This window comes from Notolepis coatsorum (assembly GCF_963971535.1).
Source record: "Notolepis coatsorum genome assembly, chromosome: 8".
Taxonomy (NCBI): Eukaryota; Metazoa; Chordata; class Actinopteri; order Aulopiformes; family Paralepididae; genus Notolepis; species Notolepis coatsorum.
In genome coordinates, this window is record NC_140172.1 from 58,658,704 (window position 1) to 58,674,706 (window position 16,003).

The 16,003-nt window shown below is 41.6% G+C and overlaps 1 protein-coding gene across 1 annotated transcript in view; it reads right to left on the reverse strand.

Moving 5' to 3' along the window:
• Nucleotides 1-16,003, reverse strand: part of slc12a9 (solute carrier family 12 member 9) — an 85,185-nt gene that overhangs the window by 48,768 nt on the left and 20,414 nt on the right. The window contains exons 3-6 of the mRNA XM_084319687.1: nucleotides 4,861-4,995; nucleotides 4,201-4,338; nucleotides 1,607-1,909; nucleotides 282-389 (exon numbers count right to left, since the gene is read on the reverse strand). Coding sequence (XP_084175813.1) covers nucleotides 282-389; nucleotides 1,607-1,909; nucleotides 4,201-4,338; nucleotides 4,861-4,995 — 684 coding nt within the window. The remainder of the gene's footprint in view (nucleotides 1-281; nucleotides 390-1,606; nucleotides 1,910-4,200; nucleotides 4,339-4,860; nucleotides 4,996-16,003) is intronic.

Genomic DNA, 16,003 nt, shown 5'->3' on the forward strand with positions numbered 1-16,003 from the left:
ACAGATGGAAAAGGACAAAATTTCAGTGTTAAACAAATGACAATTCATTACAATTAATTACACTATTGGACTTTACTGTTACATTTGCACTCTGATGCCAAACTTATTTTTGTTGTACAGTACTTGTGCTGTATGATGACAATACATTTGAATCGAATCGAATTGAATGAGTTGAGAGACTTGGAATAGCTTCCAGAGAGGAAGCAAAAATCCATGCGGGGCATAAATGGCGCCAATATTACCAGAAAGGTGAGGTTATGAAGCGACAACAAGCCTCTCACCTGACATGTTGGCCCCAGCCATGATCCCAGTACAGCTGGTGAACATCACGGCAAACACAGTAGCAAATGACATCATGGAGTTGGTGCTGTAGTCCAGGGAGTAGCCGGCTGAAAGGAGAGGCTGTTAGACACGGTCCCTTCCTTCACAAGGAGCACTTTGCCAAAAAAAACAATACCGATTTATTTTGCACAAAATCTCACACATCCAAAGAGTTTTGCACACATTCATTTAGTTTGACAGTTATTGAGAGTAAATTAGTTTTAATATGGCCACCAGTGTCATTGGTAGGGATGGGTACAGAATTCGGTACTTTTAAAAGGTACTTACCGAAACACGTCGGTACTACAGAGTATCGATTCACGTGAGATACAGAAAAGAAAATAAAATAAAAAAACTTTTTTTTACACTTTATTTGATTTTTTACCTTTTTTCTTTTCATGTCAACGTTCACACGCACAATATACGCTTACCTACGATTTGACTTGATTCAACAACAAAGCAGTCGGTCGCAATGGCAAGCCGAAAACGGTCGAAAGTGTAGTTATTTGAAGTTTGGATTTTTTTTCACGACTGAGGTAGGTAAATTACATTTTTAGAGACTAAAGTACAGAAAAAAGGTACCGTTGGGTACCGGTATCGATTCACAGGCACCGGTACCGTATCGGTTCAAATGTGAAAGGTACCCATCCCTAGTCATCGGGGATGTTGAATCCTCGTGTTGTGTTAATTACAGCTCAATGAAATAATTACAGCTCAATGAAATGATAAGGTAACAGTCCCTATTCATGGAGCAATAATTTCATGTAATTAACACACAACATGAGTTTTCAACATCCCTGATGACGTCACTGGTGGCCATATTCAAACAAATTTAATCCCAATTAACTGTCAAACTAAATGCATGTGTGAGCAACTGTTTTTTCGATGTGTGCAAGATTTTGTGCAAAATCAGCCTTTATTTTTTCCATGGCCTAGGAAAGTTCAATCAATACTTTTCAATCATACATTTCACAGAATGTTTGTTTGAATACCCAAATAAGCTTCATTCTATAGTAGTGTTCACCAAATTTGGACCCTTTTTTGGACTGTCTTAAGACCACAGGAATACGTGTATGAACTCTTACATTGTAGTTCGTAGTTACTAGCCTAGCTTAGCACAAATTAACGGAAGTGGATACTGGCCAGTTTTAAGCTAGGGTAGTAGTCCGTATCCGCTTCCATTCATCTGTGCTAAGCTAGGCTAGCTTGCAGCCGGATAGCTTTCGACTGAACGAGAATTAATTGGTATCTATCTTGACCCGGACCTCGCTCTCGCGACACTCACAGCCCAGGTTGTTTTTCATGGTGGTGACGTTGAAGCCTGTGTAGCTCACGTTGTAACGGAGGGTCTGGTTGTTGGGTCCCGGGTGGGAAATGGAAAAGTCTCGTGGTGGGACGATCAGGGGACTGATGTAGATGGACAGCAAGGAGACTGTGACCACCAGAAGGATGACGAAGGCCGTGCGAGAGTAGATGTGAGCGCCCACCAGACACACCAGGAGACAGAGCAGCAGCACGGCCGAGGAGTACAACACAGTGTACCAGTAGCCCTGAGGGAGCACTCGTATCCCCTCGGACACAGATGACTCTGAAAAAACCACAAGCAGACAGGGATAATCAAAGATAATTACATTTAGTCATTTAGTTGACGATTTTATTCAAAGCGACTTACAAATTGTGTACAAGTCAGCAGGAGGAGTACATTTCTGGCAGCTAAGGGTAAGTGGTATAGGTCATCAAACAGAGTCGAACTTGAGTGTTACACTCTGAGTGCATAGTTGTAATTCCCTCCAAGCACAGCAGACACAAGTGGTTTCTTTCTACGGGTTTATTGAAAGCTATGATGAATTGAAAATGGGGGACCCTGATGTAAACAAGACGAATGTCTTTCTCTGGTCTGCATCCCCTTAACAATTGTATGTACTGTACCCATTCTGCAATCTGTTAATAAACTTTTCAATCAATCAATCAATGGTCCTGCAATCCACCGTGAAAACTTAAGAGAAACATAAGTCGCGTTAGGTCGACACAAAATAATAATATACACAGTATAAAAAACAACGTCAACAAAGCAAAATACAAACAAACACTAAATACCTCATTGGCTGCATGCTACAAAAAAGGGGTTTTCATTCTTCTGTTCGTGTCAACAGTCATGGAAGAACCTGTACAACTCCGACCATACCTGCTGCTTGCTTGCAGGTGTCGCAATTAGTCCCAAAAGTAAAACGCGATAGCAGCCCAACGGGACACCATATACAGTATAACCAGACGTCAAAATGAATATACTATAAATTGTAGCTAATTAAATAACAAAGAAAATAAGAAATGCAACATAAATACATTCTCAAATATTACACTGGACTTAAACTTAAATAACATAAATTATGAAAACGATATAATGGCCACAGTTACAATAGTAGTATAGACATATATTAGCATAGTAGATAATAGTATAGGGATAGGCGTTATTTAGTAACATGTTACTGTAATTCTATTACTTTCCCAGTAACTAGTAAAGTAAGGCATTATAATTTCCAAAATAGTAATTATATTACAGTTACTAATCCAAGTAATGCTGTGTTACATCGTTGCCAGAATGAGATGCGTTTTCTCGTCCTCCGTTAGATTACATTTATACACGGTCTCGGTAGATGACGTGAGCAGGTCAGAGTGAGGTGACGTCGGTTACTAGCCAAAAAGCAGCAGGAAGAGGTAAAAAAATATATACAAAATGTACGGTAATTTGATGAAGCATCTGACACGGCAGCACGACAATGTGAAACTTGACGCATAAAAAACCTGACAGGGAAGACTCTACGAGATGGATGTAAACAAAACAACAGAAACTGGATCTAAGATCAGGGCAAACAACCACCCTGTGAGTGGAGAAGGTCTGAACAAGCTTGTCGCTGGGTATATCATCGAGGAGATGTTACATATTCACAAAGAACAATGTCAAGCTGCCAACAGAGAATTTTTACGTTTGCTGGCTCATCAACGGACTTACAAGAAATGTTACGAGCAAATATCATCGTGGCTCCATTTACGAGCATTTCGGGCAGATTTTGGCATTCACGAACGGTTCCTTCTCTGGGATTCACTCGTAGCTAAGAGCAGGATTTACGAGCATGGAAAGAAAGGCAGTCATAAGTCGGACAGACTGGTGTGCGCCGTGTTCTTAACTTCATTTAGGATAAATCATTTGGTGATTGCATTCACGTCGATTCTACAGACATCCTCTGATTTAAATAATTATAATTATAAATAAGACAATATTTGTATCATTAAAAATTACGTTTTACATTTATAGTCATGCCAAGGCATCGTGATGTTGTATTGTACTTGACTGAATAATGACAATACAGTTGAATCTTCTCATTTTGATCAGTCGCAAATCGCTTCCGTTCTACCTGTTGAATACAACCCAGATGCAATGCTCAGCCTCTCCCTTCCAGTATAAGGAGCTGTTGAATCTCTTTGCGCACGGTCCTCCATGCCATTATAAGGAGCGGGTGGGCGTTTCTGTATGCAAATTCAGGTTATGAGAATGCGCTTTCAGTTTAAGAATGAGTGACGTTCTTCATTCAGTTGTGATCATTTCGGCAACTTAAGAGCACCTCTCCACGTGTTCAGGAATCTGGAGGAGGACATTGTAGGTTTCCTCTTATGAACTTCTTATGAGGTTAATTACAAGGAAACTTACAAGAATGTTAGTGAATGAGGTCAAATAACTGTCAAACTAAATTAACGTGTGCGAAACTGGTTAGAGTTTTTGGATGTGTGTGAGATTATGTGCAAAATAAATCAACATAGTTATAGTTTTTGTTGAAGTGCCCCATTAACAGAATCACTGGAGAGAAATGTTTCAAGACTTACCAGGATCCTGACCAAATATGTCAAGGACGGCCTCCACCAGACCGAGTACATAGACTCCACACGCACACACCTTGGCCAGGAAAAACATTAGCCCGATGCTTCCTCCAAACTCGGGGCCCAACGACCGACTTATCATGACTGACAAACATTCTGTCAAGGGTTACGTTCCAATGGAGAGGATGTGCAGTATGTTTTCACGTCTTGGAGCAGAGCATTAAGAATCAGAGCTGGGAGATAGACCTTATTTTAAAACAAACGTCTGGATCCACACCAAAATATCCATTATCATGGTAATTTCTATAATATTTTACTGTCTTTTGATAATTCCATTAGATCTTTTCAGTGGAATCGCATTGCAAGGGAACAAGTTGGGCTAAAAGCTTATTTCCTGTCAGTTATTGATGTTAGTGAACACTGCAAACAGGAAATACACGTGGGCCCCTTTAGAATAATTATGTCCTGGTCCATGAAGACCAGTTTTGCCCCCCCCCCAAAAGAAACGTCAAAATAACAGGATATAAAATGAATATGAAATACAGTCTAATAACCAATGAATAACATTATAGAGACATGTTTAAAATGTTTTTAAAGTCACAACATGATACTTTTGCCACATCTCCCTGCCTTGTTCAGAAGACAGTTTGTGGTCTGCAAGGATACAATAGGCTCCACCACCTTGCACAGCCCCGTTGGTTGAAATGGCGCAGATGGACAGTATTGTGAGAGAGATGATGGTGTAGGCCACAAGCAGCATGATAAGACCCTGGAACAGCCCCGCATGACCAATTACAAACCCTGTGAGAGAAGAAGACCAGCTCAGTGTTTGTATCACAGCATTTAACAATTACATTTTTAGTATAAATTCAGATGCCTACTTTCTTCAGTGATACAATCCAATATGACAGACAATTTTCACAATAGTAATCAATGTCTAACCCAGTGGTTCCCAAAGTGTGGGGCGTGACCCCCTAGTGGGGCACGGAGGTACTGCATGTGGGGCGTGAACAAAAACATTATAATAATATTAATTTAGCCTACCATAACTGATAAACGCCAATGTCAACAAATTTACTGACTGTCAGTGTTATTACAGAGCACATTCAGAAGCCACTTTTTGCCACAGAAGGAGTTATAGTCAATTTTTTAAGTATTGTAAGTTTGTGTTTCAGGCTAGCTAGCTATTGTCCAATCGAATGAGTGAATGGGAATCGAAGAGAGAGTGAGACGTAACATTACGCTAGCCTGCATGAGAGGAATTTGAGAGAGGCATCGAGAGAAAATTCACCAACAAAAACGGAGACGTTTCTGGTAACAGCTAAAAGACAAGCGGTGGAGCCCACAAATACTGCAGCTACAAAATCAAACACAAATTTTTCAAGATTCAAGAGGTTTATTATTCGTCACATACATACCAGGGCATACAGTGTAATGCAGGTGGTCATGCCCGCATCGATTGTGCAATAATGCAATAATAAAATAGACATAAAAAAAAAACAGGTAATAAGATGTGCATGATAAAAATAGACAATGCTAAATTCCTGAGAAGGCACTGGTTCCTATGTACACTACTATAAAATATACAATTTTAACTCAGTCATTATGCTATATTTACTATATCTAAACTATACAAGAACCACATCTGTTCTTTCCTTAAAGTGACTTTTATATTCCTCATTCCTTTAACACTTTGGATGCCCAACCCGAGTTTTCTCGGGTTTACCCCCCGCAGGGAATGCCCATAACGAGAATATACATTTTTTCTCGTTTTATTTTTTTATTAGCGATCTGAATTCATATTTCATCAACCGAGTCTACCGTTGGTAAATCAGCCACTCCAGGCGCTCAGATGTGAAAAAAGCGCCCCCTATCGTCTCCCAGATGGTAATTCACCCTTTTGGATTGTACTCGATGAAAAGGCATGAGAAAAAAAAACCCGGACTCCACATTTTACTTCTCACGCATGTGACCGGAGTCGATCAGCTTCATTCTGGACCCTCAGAGCAGCGGGGATTATGTGTTGTACAGTATACGTGGTGGATCAATAAAAGGATCGATTTTCAGAATGGCGATCAGGATATTTGGATACCATCTGATCTCAGGTAAGGAATCTATTTTACCAGTATTAGGCTAATCAGACCCGTTTTCACGGAGATATAAGCTTTCCCCCTATATGTGATATGGCCGTTTTGACTGTAAAAGCGATCAGGAACTGAGAATCGATTTTCAGCGCGTGGCACCAGCGTGCACACGTACACATATACTATCGATAATCTAGCGTTTATTTGAAAACGATTCATGAATAGGCGGAAAAATTACAACGTTCTAGAATATTCCAGTACAGCGCAATTATCATGGAATCTTATTTTTTCCGTGAAAGCGAGGGCTTTTCAAAATTATATAAAACGGAAATTAACCGAAAAAAACAATCCGCTTCGACAATGTTGACTGGAAATGGGTCATTGATAATGCGACGGGCAGATTAGACACATAGCCATAATTTAAAACATAGATTAGGCGATATTAACGTTAACATTGAAGTGGTGCTGGGCATTCAAGCACTAAATGTGCGTCCCCTGCTGGGCATTCAAAGTGTTAAAGTGACTTTTCCATTTTGTTTAACACATTCAGTGCCAGAAACTACATATTACGTTTTTGGATCGTTTGATCTTTTTACTTTGATCCCCGCTCTACAGACTTGCTGGGAGCTATCTAAATCAAATCAAATCAAATTTATTTGTAAGGCCCGACAACACACGTTAATGTCCCCATGGGCCGGACACGTCTTCTTTAAACAAATCAAGAAGAAACATAACAATAAGTCAAGAACAAAACAAGAACACCATAAGGTCCAACAAATTTAAGATAAATACAAATAAATGAATGAGTGCAAACACTCCCAGACATACCCCACGCGAAGGTAAGGAAAAACTCACTAAAACCTAACAATAGGGAAAAAAGCACCACAGGCAGTGTGGAGGAGAGAAACCTTAGAAGGGCCATTCAAGGGGGGATCTCCCTTCTTAGATGTCGGTGATAGTAGTGTTGCAGACAGACAGTTGGTAAGCATGCACTCATGTGCATAGTGAAACACAGATGAGTGCATGCAATAGCAACTGAACATTTTGAAAAATTAAAGATAGAGCTGATAGCGATAGCAACTGAACATTTTGAAAGATTAAAGATAGAGCTGATAGCGAATCTATTTGAGGCACAGGGGCGGCGCAAAGAGGGTCGCGTCCTCCCCGTCTTAATCACGGGACGTTCAACACTCCGGTCATCGCTCCGAGACAGCTGGAGACAGGGAGATAGGGGGCGGCGCAGAGGGTCACAACCTCCCCGACATCATCGCGGGACGTCCAGCACTCCGGTCACCACTACGAGACCGCCGGAGACAGGAGGGCACGCAGAGAGGGTCGCATCCTCCCGGTCTTCATCACGGGACGTCCGACACTCCGGTCAACACTCCGGGACAGCAACTATCTATCACCAGGTGGCAGTATCGTCTGTGTCTGAACTGCAATGGTTTGGGGTTGATAGTCAGCCACACTTTCATTTCTCCTTGGTTAGTGGCCCCTCCCTCCTGCTGGAACAGAAATTCACATTGCTCGCCTCGGAATTCCGTTGCATAAGCGTATTTGACCATCGAAACGTGTATAGACATATACACTGGTAATCGCGATGGCGATGCGATCACATGGAATTATTCTTCTTGGAATAAGGTACATTCTATGTCTATTTTACAGAATCTGAAACATGTTTTTCTAACGATCACAGTTCTGTGTTTCACCGGACGAAAAACATGGTCAGCAAACACGATCAGAATTTTTTGTTAAAACGACCCCACACCCCCTTGATGATTTTGTGATGGTATACATATATACATGTCATATACCTTTGATTTGGGAGTATTTGGGGTTTCATGGGATCAGCCAGAACGGTTTGGGCTTATTGCACATAACACGTTTAATCACGCGATCTATGAAAAAAGATGTTTAGCGTGTAATAAACTACAAACTACAGCGTGTGGAAACAAACTATTATTCCCAGCTTGCACTACAAGTAACGTTTGTCAAAATGAGCCACACCATGTCTCCACAGCTGTAATACAGAACACACACACAGCTTCGCAAACATAGTGAAACGACCGCGGAAACGACTATAAGGCTGGCATTCTAGGGGTAAGGATAAGCAATACACGTGGCACTCAAAGTGTTAAAGTGACATTTAGTTTAAAGCGATTGCAGCATGCGTGTTGTGTGTGTGTGTGTGTGCTCATGTGTACTTGTGTGTGGAGAGTTCAGTGTTCAGTGTTCTGATGGCCTGGGAGAAGAAGCTGAGACGAAGTCTCTGTTCTCGTTGCATGTGTACGTAGGCACTTGCCTGACCGCAGCAGCTTGAACAGGCTGTTGTTGGGGTGGTGGGGGTCTTTCACTATTCTGTAGGCTCTGGATTATTTAGTCATGTGTGTACAGTGAATACAGCAGGGGGCTCAGAACGCAGCCCTGGGGGGACCCGATACTCAGGGTGATGGTGCTGGAGGTATGACCCAGATCGATCAGCTTGTCAACCAGTCTGGTTTTCAACCACTATGGTGTTGAAATCTGAACTATAGTCAATGAACAGCAATCTCACATAGCCCCCCCTTCTGTCTGTCAATGCAAACTGCAGTGGGTCCATGTTACTAGGGAGAGAGGCACAGATGTGGTCTCAAAGCATTTCATGACCACAGAGGTGAGTGCCACTGGTCTGTAGTCATTTAGGCCTGCTGGGGAGGAGTTTTTTGGTACAGGGATTATAGTTAGAGATGTTCCGATACCATTTTTTCCTTTCCGATCCGATTCCGATACCTAAGCTTTGGGTATCGGTCGATACCGATACTTATCCGATACCAGTGCATACATAAAAAAAAAAAAAAAAACGATATTATATAATTTTTTTATAAATATAATTTTTTTTTTTTTAACAAATACTGTTTTATATATACTGTTTTTTAGTAATAACTAGAAAGTAATGGTATTTATTCAACAACAGGTGATTGTATAGATTTGTATTAGTATCATTAATCAATGAGTATGGGGCTTCAGCACTGCAGATATACCCTACTCCAATGATCCACAGGGACATTATACGTTGCTGCACTCGCTACCCACTGGCTCTGCAGATATACCCTACTCAGTCTGTCTACAAGGCTCCGTTTCAGTAGCAGTCGGATCTGTTGTGATTTTTGCACAATAAATATTCAACATTCTCTTTTGAGACTCCGCCTCAGACTCTTATCATTTGGCACTAAAAGCTAAACATTGTCACCGATATGGCTGTCCGCAACATGTCATTAATTGTGTACGCGAGGTGGTCTCAATGACGACGTCAACGTGAGCTAAGTTAGCATAGCATGAGCTGCCGGTATATGAAAAGACTGTAACGTTACTGGTGACATTGTGATTTAACGAATACTCCTTTGCCAACTTGCTGTACTTTGCTTGCAGGTCTGCAGCCATTATTGCTGGATTATATGAATAGCCCCAACTTTAGCCAAGGTAATGTTAAAGCTAGCTTTCGGTTAGCTGTTCAATGCTAATAACACCAGCCACCAAGCGAACCCATGAGCTCCCCGTCAACACCGCTCTGTCGGGACGATGACATTTAAGAAAGTATCTGCTGTTAAAATGACAAATGGCATTGACACTTTAATCGATTAAGCACCAGTTTGTTTTATAATGCTTACTCAACAGACCACAGTGTTGTTGATAAATTACGTCATATGGTATCGGAGCGCAGCATTAGAGGGTACTCGCCGATACCGATACCAGCATTTTAGCCAGTATCGGCGGCTTTTCCGATACTGGTATCGGTATCGGAACAACTCTAATTATAGTGGACACCTTGAAGCAGGCAGGGACCACGGACTCAGCCAGGGATAGATTGAATATGGTTGTAAACACCGGGGCCAGCTGATTTGCACAGGACTTGAGTATTCGTCCTGTGCCACTGTGAAATAATTAGGCCTAATTAAAAATGTAGTTGTAGGCCTACAGTAGGCTACTTCCCTGAGTAAGAGATTTATTTTCATTCAAATAACAATAATTAGCCTGCAGTACTTCCCTTGATTATCAATAATCAAATAGGATCGATGCAACGTAAAAAGATCGATTCATATTGCGATACTCTTATTTTGAAAATCCGGCGACGTCATCGCCCCGCGCCCAGTGTTGTGAAACTCCGTTTAACATCAACAGCACACAGCAGTAGCGTCTAGAGCGTCACTAGAGCAAGACTAGTGTGCCTATTCTGTGACCCAAAACATGTCCCTGCTATTTTATTCCGCAACGGGTCCAATGCATCTAACCTGCTTTGCAATCCTCGCCACTCCATTATGCCCACGTCGCGTTCAAGATCGAAGATAACGTTACGTTAGCGTAAGCTAACAAGCTAACCCAGAGCCAGAGAGAAGTGGGGACTGGGAAGGAGGGTGCATTCTCGGGATAGCCCCACTAACAGGATCAGGCCGGTACTGCACCTTCGGAGTCCCAATATGCCTTTTCCAGGATATTAATATCGAAAAAAAAGAAAAACAAACCAAAAACAGTGAACAGGAGGTCTATTTGTATTAAAAACAATAGATTGTTTTTCATTTAAATGTCTGGAAGAGCTCAAAAATAAAAATGTCAAATGATATTTCCATTGCCTTTTTTTTTTTGATTTAAATGTTACTGATTGTGTTAAATGGGCATATAATATCGTCTCATATCGATCGCAGGCACCTGAATCGAATTGAATCATATCGTATTGTGGCAGACTGTGTGATATCGGATAATATCGTATCGTTGTCCAAATAATCGATATCGTATCGTGATGAAACTGGTGATTCCCACCCCTACTGCATACAGTAAACTAACTTGATCATTAATAATATGTATAGGCTATAGGCCGTCGTTTTGCCTTAATAGCCTATATTCTCAAATGGCATTTAATGGCTATCCGCTGTGGGCTATCTCCTCGCTGACGGACCAGTATACCTTTATATCATATCATATTCCTATGTCTCCAAGGAATCGTGGGGCTCTGGGGAATAAAGGTTGGGAACCCCTGCTATAGCCTATCCTAGGCTATTTTATTTACAGTAGTCTATTTATGATTTGTTTCCATAGCCGGTCTCAGTTATGCTGTGGCTGAGATGGGTCGGGATTAATGAAGCTGATAGGAGACTGCTTCTCGGCTATACGAATTAAAGCCACGATTGAAAATAATGTACTTCCTTCTTGACAATAGCATATATACTATAACAATAATACGAGAGTATAGCCTGCCTATGTGATCAATAAAAACGCGAACTTGAATTCCATCATCATATTTATATGTTGTGTCTGTCCACTATGTTTGTTACTTTGTTATTTTTTTTCCCTATGTAAAGCGACTTTGGGTCTCTTGAAAGGCGCTATATAAAATGAAGCTATTATTATTATTATTATTATCACGTCTGTGCGGGAGCTCACAAATAAACTGTCTTAGTCTCAGTGAAGTTTCAACGGAGGTCATCTATTCTAACCAACAAATCGAAGTAGAAAGCATTTCGTTGTGACCAATCTTATTTGGAAACATGACACACAAAATAATAGTATTTAGCTTTTTATTTTAAACAATATTTAAATCGCGTTTGGAGGTGGGTGTTCTGAGTCTGCCCCCCCCCCGTGCCAAACAAGCAGGCCAACCTCTTGTTCGCACGTGAGCCCATTATAATTACACTACTGTCGCTATTTTACAATTAACTATAATGAATTACGGGTCATACAGAATACGCCAGTGTTGAAACGAATGCATGGAAGCTTATTTCTGCGTTGCAATATTGATATTCTACCGCTGGGCGCCAGGTACGCATGCCCTGAGCTGTGCGTAAATATACGCACAAAGTCAAGCACACGTTCAAATTGATAAGTCCGACACTTTGCTTAGAAATGATCGTACGCACGGGTTACGCACATATCTGTGCGTACGCACCATTGATAAATGAGGGCCCTGGTATTTACACCCATAAACTCATTGGACAGAGAGCTGTGGGCATACTGCTGCCTTTTGCAACATCCTACCTGTGTGAGGTAGGCTTTTCTGCAGTGGCCTCCCTCAAATCAAAATACAGATCGAAGTTGAACATTGAGGCCATGGTTACACCATTGAATACAGAAACGTTTTTGGTGCTGAATGATTACGTTTGCTGTCCAAAAATAAACGCTGTTTTGGCAGGATAACGCGTTGCCCTACTGGCAACGCTGAAATTGTGTTTCCGTTTTGGATACTCACCAAAACTTGCAGACAATGGTGCCATGTAATCTGCGCGAGCCGGATACGGAGCGGTTGTTGCTCAACGCCCATGCGCAGTAGAGACCCGCACGGTTATTTCCAGTGTTTACAACAGAGCTGTCCCAAATAGCTACCATGTGTTGTCAAGTTATTGTTATAAGGAGCCCAGTCCAAGCTACAACAGTCTGCATTCCGTTAACAATTGTTTGTATTGAGCCGTATTGTACCCATTCTGCAATCTGTTAAATAAAGTTTACATCCATTCATTCTGCTAGCATTAACGATTGCATGAGCTGCTGGCTAACGTGAGCTAACGTTAGCTACCTACCGTAGCTACCTAGCTACCAGACCCTGTTAGCTCAGAGCTCCTCTTTCAACATAACAAGCATTAAACAAAATGGCCCAGTCATCTATTCACCTTTGTTTAATACATGAGGCGTTGTCTCTAATGTTATCTAGCTACTGATAGCTCCTGATGTCAATGTCTGATATCATCAGTTTGGCTGGCTCGTCGCTCGTGAGCTAACGTTAATTTCAGACCCTGTTAGCTGCGGCTATCGTGTTGTCAAGTTATTGTTATAAGGAGCCCAGTCCAAGCTACAACTTTTGTTTAATAATGAGGCGTTGTCTAACGTTATCTAGCTACTGATAGCTCCTGATATCATCAGTGGTGCTGGCTGGCTAACGTGAGCTAACATTAGCTACCTAGCTAACGTTACTTCCAAACCCTGTTAGTTGTTATAAGGAGCCCAGTCCAAGCTACAACAGTCTGCACACCCTTAACAATTGTGTGTATTTAGCCGTATTGTATTGTACCCATTCTGCAATCTGTTAAATAAAGTTTACATCCATTCATTCTGCTAGCATTAACGTTACCAAGCTGCTAGCCACAATGCTATACTGTTGTACTGGCATATTCCATTCACGTTAGCATGTAGCTAACAACATCAGAGATCTTTTTGTGAGACTAAACTATCCGCTTTTGGTGGTCAATTGTGTTGATGTTAGTTTTGTTTCATCAACAAATGAGGCAGAACAGACAGTGAATGTATCCGTTTTGTTTATTGCACTCTTTGCTGAAAAATAAATGCTACGTTGGCTAAATGGCTCACGCGAGGCATTTAACCCTTTCCCCGCCAATAACGTCGTACAACGGGTTTCAAGTTCATGCGAATTCTGCCAATAACGGCGTACGACGTGATTCTGATCATAATTTCATATTTTCGCCATGGTATTCATATTTCACTCACGGAGCCTTGTCGGATACTGTGTGAGCCAGCACAACTCTGCAATGCTTCAATACTGCCACCTGGTGGCTGATCGGCAAGTTGCAACTGGAAGTGGATCTCTTGTGATCCCGGTGCGTCTCCCTATTCCGTCCGGCCACTCGTTTATCGTCGCAGGACTCAATACACACACCGTGGATATGGATCTTTGCCATAACTCAATAATCTACATGATTTGGGCGTGTATTAGTAATATACAAACCGGAAATGGATCGCCTCGATCCCCACCACATAACTGGGATCTGTTTGCTCCACTCTCATCGGTACGAGGAGACCGACGTGAGTTTCACCGTTTTTGTTTATCATTTTCTTCTTTTTTTTTTATATATTTTTTTTTTGCACAAATCTCTCCAACATTCCAAACATCTCTTTCCACATCATCATATTCAATTTCCAGGATTTGCCTTTTTCTTTTTTGTAAGAACATACAAAACATGTAAAGGACTCATACAAATACATTAATAACTGACATGGAAAATAAAAAAAGACTTACGAAAAAAGAAACATACTATACTATACATTATGCGTATACATTCCTGATATATATACCTTGCATGTAGACCGAACTACCTTCGAGCAGGTATGTGCTGCATCCTCTATCGGGATGCCACCCTTCTCCATATTGCATGTGAGAGAAAGCGCCCCAGACATATGCAGTTGTGCATGATAACATGCATGCACGCATGTCTCCGACACATGTATGTGGGTACGTGTATCACGTAAGCATGTGTACATGCCTCATATGTGTGTGTGCATCTTCCTGGTATGTGACTGTACTCCTATCTCTTGTGTGTGTTTCGTATCCATGTGTGCCTCTGCCCCCTATGTGAGTGTATATCTCAGATGTGTATATTTGTTTATCATTTTCTATACAAACTGCTCTGATCAATATATCACCCATACTACATGAAGCATCTAACGACTATCACGGAATTATAAACGACCCGCCCCCCCTCCGTTCACCCGCGCATGATCAGTCATAACGTTTAGGACCATGTACAGTTGAAATTTTTAATATAGCGTCGATCGGTATCAAACTGCATTTGATGATCTAATATATGCATTTGTGCCTATATCTCACGTTCTGGGAAATACTGCAGAAAACGATAAAAACATATTTATACTCTAGACCAGGGGTCGGGAACCTATGGCTCGCGAGCCATATATGGCTCTTCTGGTGACAGCATATGGCTCCCAGACATTTTTGAGTAAAAAAAAAAAAAAAAAAAAAAAAAATTATACTTGTGATATTTCTTAATAATACTGTGTCATTTTAAAGTAAACAGAAATTAGTTTTGAAGATACAGCTAATAGTATCTGTAGCTGAAGATATAGCGAGCAGAGCTGGCGAGGGAACACAAGTGGACAGAAATTTAAAATCTTCAACCTGAAGACCAGCTGATTCTTAAAACTTGGAACGAGCTTCCTGTGACATACCACACAATGCAGCGTGAGTATTGCCGTATTGACCATGTTTGGCTCTACATATGCATGTGGGCAGTCATTCTCGCATATGAGGAACATTAAGACCAACCTACGCTCACGTTTAACTGATGGAAGCCTCAACGCCTGCATGAAGCTCAATCTCACCACGTATGAACCAGATTACAAGGCCATCAGCAAAACCATGCAGCACCAGAAGTCGCATTAAAAGTAAGACATATTTAATTTATTATATGTTAAAAATACTATATGGCTCTCAATGAAATATATTTAGAAATATTTGGCTTTTATGGCTCTCTCAGTCAAAAAGGTTCCTGACCCCTGCTCTAGACGGTATTTTCGTATGAATGTCTGAATGAAAAAGTAAAACGTTCCTACATCCTGAACGATAGATAATCGATGTTGAATGGGCCATAGTAATGTCAATTTCCAAGAAGGTTCTGGATCGCTTACAGTACGTCCAAAACTCTGCTGCGAGGGTCCTCACGCGCACCAAACCCTGGCAGCACATCACCCCCACCCTGCAAAAACTCCACTGGCTCCCCATCAACTACCGAATCCCCTACAAGATCCTCCTCCTCACCTACAAATCCCTGCACGGGTTGGCCCCTTCCTACCTGACCAACCTACTCCACCCCTACACTCCAGCACGAGGCCTCCGATCCTCCAACTCCGACCTCCTCACCATCCCCTGCACCAGGCGTTCCACACTGGGAGACCGAGCTTTCGCTGCAGCTGCCCCCAGACTGTGGAACTCCCTCTCCCCCCTCATCCGAGGC